This window comes from Pecten maximus, chromosome 7 (genome assembly GCF_902652985.1).
Source record: "Pecten maximus chromosome 7, xPecMax1.1, whole genome shotgun sequence".
Classification (NCBI taxonomy): domain Eukaryota; kingdom Metazoa; phylum Mollusca; class Bivalvia; order Pectinida; family Pectinidae; genus Pecten; species Pecten maximus.
The window spans coordinates 20,511,836-20,519,560 of NC_047021.1; the positions used below are offsets into that span (position 1 = coordinate 20,511,836).

Below are 7,725 nucleotides of genomic sequence, written 5' to 3' on the forward strand. Positions count from 1 at the left end.
CATACTATATGTCTGTTTTACAATGTAATATAAAACAAACTACATGTAAATGTCTGTCTATACAGTGTAATATAAAACATACTAGATGTCTGTTTTACAATGTAATATAAAACAAACTACATGTAAATGTCTGTCTATACAGTGTAATATAAAACATACTAAATGCCTATGTTTGTACAGTGTAATATAAAACAAACTACATGTAAATGTCTGTCTATACAATGTACTAGATGCCTATATGTTTGTACAATGTAATTTCAAACATACTACAATGTAATTTGTTATGTTTGTACAAATGTTCAAGCATAATTTGGATTAAACTTTAATGATTCGGTGCTTTTCTTTTGACTCTTTGTGGTTTTTACTCTCGATGTCATTTTTAATGATAATTAAAGGAATTTAATTGCTCTCCGAAATTGTTGTAAATCTTTTAAATACAGTTTTGTTAATTATCGTTTCACTTGCATGTTGAACTGGAAAAGGTAAAACACCGTCATTATGGATAACTAGATATCCATGATTTTTACATTTTGGATTGCATTTTCTACATAGATTTCTAGTTAATATTTCTTGTACCATATGCATTAGCAAATGTTATTCGTATGCTGTAAATTCGGTTATAAAATGGAACAAAGTAAATCATACTGTTGAAATTGCCTGCGCTTAAAGGATAAGTATACGTCAGAAACATCATCCAGCCGTGTTGTCATTCTAGGAATTGTCAGTGAAGTTAGGGACATCATACAGCTGAGTCGTCGTTCTAGGACTTGTCAGTGAAGTCGGGGACATCATACAGCTGTGTCGTCGTTCTAGGACTTGTCAGTGAAGTTAGGAACATCATTCAGCTGTTTCATCGTTCTAGAAATCGCCAGTGAAGTCGGGGACATCATACAGCTGTTTCATCGTTCTAGAAATCGCCAGTGATGTTAGGGACATCATACAGCTGAGTCGTCGTTCTAGGACTTGTCAGTGAAGTCGGGGACATCATACAGCTGAGTCGTCGTTCTAGGACTTGTCATGAAGTCGGGGACATCATACAGCTGAGTCGTCGTTCTAGGACTTGTCAGTGAAGTCGGGGACATCATACAGCTGAGTCGTCGTTCTAGGACTTATCAGTGAAGTCGGGGACATCATACAGCTGTGTCGTCGTTCTAGGACTTGTCAGTGAAGTCGGGGACATCATACAGCTGAGTCGTCGTTCTAGGACTTGTCAGTGAAGTTAGGGACATTTTACAGCTGAGTCGTCGTTCTAGGACTTGTTAGTAATGTAGCCATGTTTGGGAATCATATAGATTCTTGCCATCGCCGTTCTAGGACTCGTCAGTGAAGTTAGGAACATCACACATGCAGTGTCGTCATTCTAGAAATCGTCAGTGAAGTCAGGGACACCATACAGCTGTGTCGCCGTTCTAGGACTTGTCAGTGATGTTAGGGACATCCTTCAGCTGTTTCATCGTTCTAGGACTTGTCAGTGATGTTAGGGACATCCTTCAGCTGTTTCATCGTTCTAGGACTTGTCAGTGATGTTAGGGACACCATACATCTGTGTCTTATTGTTACTACATATATCTCAATATTTTAAATCAAAGTGAAAAAAAAACTTCATAATTTGCAGACATGTGACCAAAAGAACCGAGTAATTAGGTGAACAGCACTATCTTATGTTTCCAATTGTCAAAGTTTGACTGGGGAGATGATAAGGTTAGTAGTACATCTATAACGCATCAGCAGTAAATGGAGTAACAACTCTTAAATTGATCGAAATATTCCTCAGCTCCTTGATATTGGTTATCGGCAAATAACCGAGAACGTTTTGACTATTCCTGCATTCTAACTCTATCATTTTTATCTTTTTAAAATTTGAGTCGTTCTTAGTTCTCCAGGCGTGAGCTGTCTTGCTAGAATTCGCTCGTTTGGTACAAAAATAGCATCTAACCTCGCGTGATGACGATGTGATACTTTGAATATGTTAATGGCAAGAGAAGAAAATCAAAAATACGCTTAGCAACCCAAAGAGGATTTTCAGCTAGTCTTTCATACAAAAGAGTTTTCAGTCGGCCAGGATGTTGTTTTTTCAGCATCTGATGCATTGCGATGTCATCAGAAACACGAGAGCATTCCAATTTTGCCGTTTTTTGTAACTTTAAGTATGTCATCATTGGTGTCTTTTCCGCCGAAAGAAGTCGCGGTCTTTGGTCACGAAACAAGTGAAGCACTTTTAATCCGGGAATCCTTTTCAACAAGATTTCAACAGAAGTTCTCATTCTAGTACGGATTGTCTTAACTAAACGTATTTGACTGGATTCACACTTTTTCTGTAGCACTTTCAGACAGGTTTGTAATATTGTTTCGTTGTTGTTACTCTTGCCCTTTTTTAAACACATCTTAAACGGAGTCGTAGTATTCGTGTGTGTAAGACTGAGCACAGATTTCTTATCTAGTCCATCGTATTGACAAGTAAGCCAAGAAAATAAAAAGTTTGAAACCAAGACAGCCTCATCATCGGATCTAAAATGAAACGAAAAAAACAACAACAAAAAAACCAATAGAATGACCATGCATACCAAAAATGACATACATTTGTACAATGATGGTTTGAAAGATGGTAAGAGTAAGCATCTGTATCTAAAAAAATAACAAACTATTGCTGGCAATTATGGTTTCTTTTTAAAAAGATAAGCGGACAAAACTTTCCGTTAATTTGTGTATGTACGGTGGTGCAATTAAACTGATAATATGGTTAAATAAATTTGCAGGAGCTTAGGGAAAAGAAAGTAATTAGATATCTCGTTCTGTATGTATTTTACTCCTGGTTGTACACTGTGTAGTCTCTGAATACCAATGCATACACTGTAATACCTTTTTATCATCAACTTTAGTTCTGGAAAAAAAACTCCCATTACATTAAATTATCTGTTATTTCATGTATATATATGTATCAGAATGGAGCCCTAGACGTATTGATCGTGCTAGGAGATTTTGTTTACAACATGACTTACGTTATGATCGTTCCGTTGATCAATTCAATTTTGCGTCCTACATTTTGTGTTTTCGGTATGCTATGTATCAATGGTTCGAATATGTAGTACGATGACGGATGGCTTGCTATGACGTCAGAAGTAAAAGTTGACCCGCTTCTCATGTAGCTGATAATAAGGACCGGGACGGGACCTTTGTTTTCTGAAATTATATCATGATTTACAAATATGGACAGAAAGTGCGTGCTTTTTGATTGTTTGTTGTATTTCGTTCATGTTGAGACGATATAAAGATACAACTTAATAGTCCGGAATGTGTGTGTGATATAATTATCAATTAGGGACATTTGGTGAAGAAAATATGGTGTTGTACCAACCTGGTAGAATCAAATACTAACCGAGGACGAAGCCTTAAGATCACTATTTTTAGATTCCTCCATGTGACGGTTTTACACTACCAAATCAAAGGTCCTCATTTGTTTTATTACATATGAAACTTATTTTGCAAAAGGATGGGATTGCATGTCTCCAATATCAATTATTCCAGTATGTACAAGTATGAGTAAAGACATCATTTACCAAAATGAGTAATGACAGTTTTTACCAATATAAATAATGACAGTATATGTATTTACCAATATGAGTAATTCCAATATTTACTAATATGAGTAATTCCAGTATTTACTAATATGAGCTATTCCAGTATTTACCAATACCAATTATTCCAGTATTAACTAATATCAATTATGACAGTATTTACCAATATCAGTTACGACAGAGCATCATCAACTCGCCAGAAATAATTTCATCGCGCTATTCTTTAATTTATGAAAATACATCTTAATTTTCACTAAGATTGTTTTCCCCTTAAATCTACTAGTAATTTCATCAGAAGCATTTTAGATAAAGGAACCAATGAAAAATCTAAATACTGCTATAATTTTACTGTGTTGGTTTACTTGTTTCTCAATGACGTATTTGCACTGCATTTTAACTCAGAAAATAGACCGAAAAAAAAGTAGTAAAAAAAAGAAAAAAAATTGGACCGGGCTCCGATTTAAGAAGCCTGTATTGGGAAAATGATATGGCCGTCATCAATTTTTTTTGCTGTGTGCGATATGTGTGGGCGACAGGTATTATCTGTAAAAGATATTGATACTGTACTTTGACCCAGCTAATGATTATCATTTGATATCAACACACCACATTACAGTGCAGTTGTAACCTTATCTTCAGATAGGAGCATGGTATTCACAGGGAGAAACAGAGTACTATTTTCAATGGATATAGAGGGGTAAGTGTACTAAGAGCGTAGCTGAATCAGTCGATAATTATGTATAATGGATATTTCATAAACAGGTAGAGAGTCAAATTTGATACATGTGTATATATATATATATGTTATGTATATGTGCCGTGCATCTTAACACGCCCTCTTAGGCAGCAGCATACAAATACACATTCCGGATACGAATTAAGGGGGCATATTCATTTACGTAAAAGAAACATAGATATTCAAAGTATGTAATATTTATATATATATATATTGCGATTCAGGTATCCATATCATGTAGGAGACGAGTTGTCACTATGTTAATGTCAGGGTATCAGTCGACCATCACTGCACCATTTTCTGGCTAGGCCATTAGGTGCCGTAGATCGTGAGTTCGAAGCCCGGTGAGGGCACTGGTCATAACATTCGTAATTTGTGTTATGATAGTACATAGCGATATTAATGTAAATAATGCGCATTCGAGTGTAAAAAATGTGTTGGTGTCGGTGTTGCTTTGTATGTACATTATAAATAATACATTACCATTGCCGGCTTTTGTTATATTGTAAGAAATTGTTTCTGCTCCCAGTTTATATATTTCTGAAAAAAAAAAGAAAAACATTAATAACAAACAAGGTAATCCTCTTGTTAACTTTCTAATAAAGGTATAATTAATACCATCTTATGGCTTATTCATTTCCATGTAAACCGAACACCAATAGCAATACGAAACGTATGTACGTGTGTAAATGGTTAAATTATGGTGTAACTGCTTTTCTACGTTTACGTATATTTTATATTAAAGTGAGATTTGTTCATATTATAAAGGAAAAAAACACCACATAAGCAAAATGAGATAAGACTTCGGTTCGTCATTCTAAGACTCGTCAGTACTGCTAAGTGCCAAAGAGTAATTGATAGCAGACAACCAAACATAAGAATAAAAATAAAGTAAATAGAATGCAAAAATCTGGCTAGGAAGGTGCAAAAGAGTATTTAAGTATTTACCTGAACATGCGGCCAACAGCAGAATCCCCGTTGTGAGGATGACTACCCACCGACATCGTTTACGTACGGTTATCATGTTAACGGTAGCAGCAACACTATATAAACATCATAGTTTATATCCAAGCTCTAGTCAACGTTCTTAGTAGTGTTGCTATAATCTGGATATGAAATCATTAATTGCTTTTGTCACGTGAAGAGTTCAATTAAAATACTAAAAATACGTATATAGTATATGTCCCCTACTCTTCTGTGTATGGGTTATTTTCTCAAGGTCTTGAGTGTAATTGATAGCACTTGAAAAAGACACCAGAATATATATAACACTTGGATATCTGTTGACGTGATAGGTTCTGAGGTGTACACGAAATAGGTTTGACATGTGTATTACTATTAAATTACTCAACGTTAAACAAGCTGTACAAAAATAAAGAAGTGTCCCATTCAACTATCAATACAATACCTAGAACCTGTTCTCTCCTTTAGTCGTATATATAGCCTAACGCGACGACACCAATAATGATGTTTGTAAGCTACTTAGGAATTGATATGCTGTGTAAGACCAGTGTGTAAATGACGGGGCCCAGATCTGGAGTTTCAGTTCATTCAGTATGATCTGCAGTAATATTCCGTAGCTCAGCTTTACAAAACAGGCATGGCCAGTCTCAAACGTAGATTATTAACAGAATTTGGCTAGTAGTGTTTTGAAGAAATGAAATGATTGAAATAAATATAAACGCATTTATTTCTTTTAGAAATACCTATAGATAATTATACCACCGTGACAATGTTTTAGCTCAGAAATAGTACCGGTTTGAAAATTATCTCATCAACAATTAGGATATCTGCCAATATTTGTTTGCACTTGGTTAATTACCTCCATCATTCCAGTTCCATGGTTAATGTGTTGATATAAAACATACATGTACATCTTGTTTGCTATGTCACTTTGCTTTCAAACTACTTTAAAGTTAAAAATGCGCAAATGAAAATAATAATTTTTTACTTGATAAACACATTCTCAGCAAGGAATAGCCAAGTGTGCACCGAAATCAAATTTCTGTGTGTGTTACATATTTAGTAAAATGACTTTCATCAAAAAAGCGATTTCTGAGCAATTCCTATCATGTAAATATTTGTAAATATTATGCTTTACCTTAAGGACATTGAAGACATGGAGTGTAAATGATCAGAACGTGAGAGTTGTTGCTCTCGTTTCGTTTAAAATGAATGACAATATGAATGTTATCATCAGATTCAATATTGATAAAATAGCTTTGTGGTTTATTACCACATTCAATATTATACCAACAGCTGCTATTCTTTTACATAATACAATGTTTTTGCTCTATACATGATTATATTAATCTGAGAAAAATATCGACTGAGGGCAAGGGATTAGGTAAATACAATCGGCGTTCGGATTATCGCGGGTCTTCTGTAGTTTTTTGGCGCTTATAATACATTGATATTGAATTCAATCTATGTGATGATGATGATGGATTATTGACGATAATTCATGATGACTCGGTCTATGTGATGACGAGGGATTATTGACGATAATTCATGATGGCTCGGTCTATGTGATGGTGAGGGGATTATTGACGATAATTCACGATGACTCGGTCTATGTGATGATGAGGGATTATTGACGATAATTCATGATGACTCGGTCTATGTGATGATGAGGGCATTATTGACGATAATTCACGATGACTCGGTCTATGTGATGATGAGGGATTATTGACGATAATTCATGATGACTCGGTCTATGTTAGGATGAGGGGATCATTGACGATAATTCACGATGGCTCGGTCTATGTGATGATGAGGGATTTTTGACGATAATTCACGATGACTCGGTCTATGTGATGGTGAGGGATTATTGACGATAATTCACGATGACTCGGTCTATGTGATGATCAGGAATTATTTACGTTAATTCACGATGGCTCGGTATATGTGAGGATGAGGGATTATTGACGATAATTCATGATGACTCGGTCTATGTGAGGATGAGGGGATTATTGACGATAATTCATGATTACTCGGTCTATGTTAGGATGGCAGGATTATTGACGATAATTCACGATGACTCGGTCTATGTGATGATGAGGGATTATTGACGATAATTCACGATGACTCGGTCTATGTGATGGTGAGGGGATCATTGACGATAATTTATGATGGCTCGGTCTATGTGATGACGAGTGGATTATTGACGATAATTCATGATGGCTCGGTCTATGTGATGACGAGGGATTATTGACGATAATTCATGATGGCTCGGTCTATGTGATGATGAGGGATTATTGACGATAATTCATGATGACTCGGTCTATGTGATGATGAGGCATTATTGACGATAATTCATGATGACTCGGTCTATATATGATGATGAGGGGATTATTGACGATAATTCATGATGACTCGGTCTATATGATGATGAGGGATTATTGACGATAATTC

General features: G+C 35.5%; 1 protein-coding gene across 1 annotated transcript; it reads right to left on the minus strand.

Moving 5' to 3' along the window:
• Positions 1–1,931: 1,931 nt before the first annotated feature.
• LOC117331118 lies at positions 1,932–5,315 on the minus strand. The gene is made up of 3 exons (XM_033889713.1): positions 5,260–5,315; positions 3,000–3,224; positions 1,932–2,508 (listed from the first exon to the last, which is right to left on the minus strand). The coding sequence occupies exons 1-3, from the start codon at positions 5,313–5,315 to the stop codon at positions 1,932–1,934; spliced, it is 858 nt and encodes a 285-aa protein (XP_033745604.1).
• Between the last annotated feature and the right edge of the window lie 2,410 nt (positions 5,316–7,725).

Excerpts from the sequence above, each read along its gene's own strand:
- LOC117331118 (XM_033889713.1), bottom strand. The coding sequence starts at position 5,315 with ATGTCGGTGGGTAGTCATCCTCACAACGGGGATTCTGCTGTTGGCCGC. Across the intron at positions 3,225-5,259 it reads GCTGTTGGCCGCATGTTCAG|CACGCACTTTCTGTCCATAT; the intron begins GTAAATACTTAA and ends ACAATCAAAAAG. Across the intron at positions 2,509-2,999 it reads ATCAACGGAACGATCATAAC|ATCCGATGATGAGGCTGTCT; the intron begins GTAAGTCATGTT and ends GTTTCATTTTAG.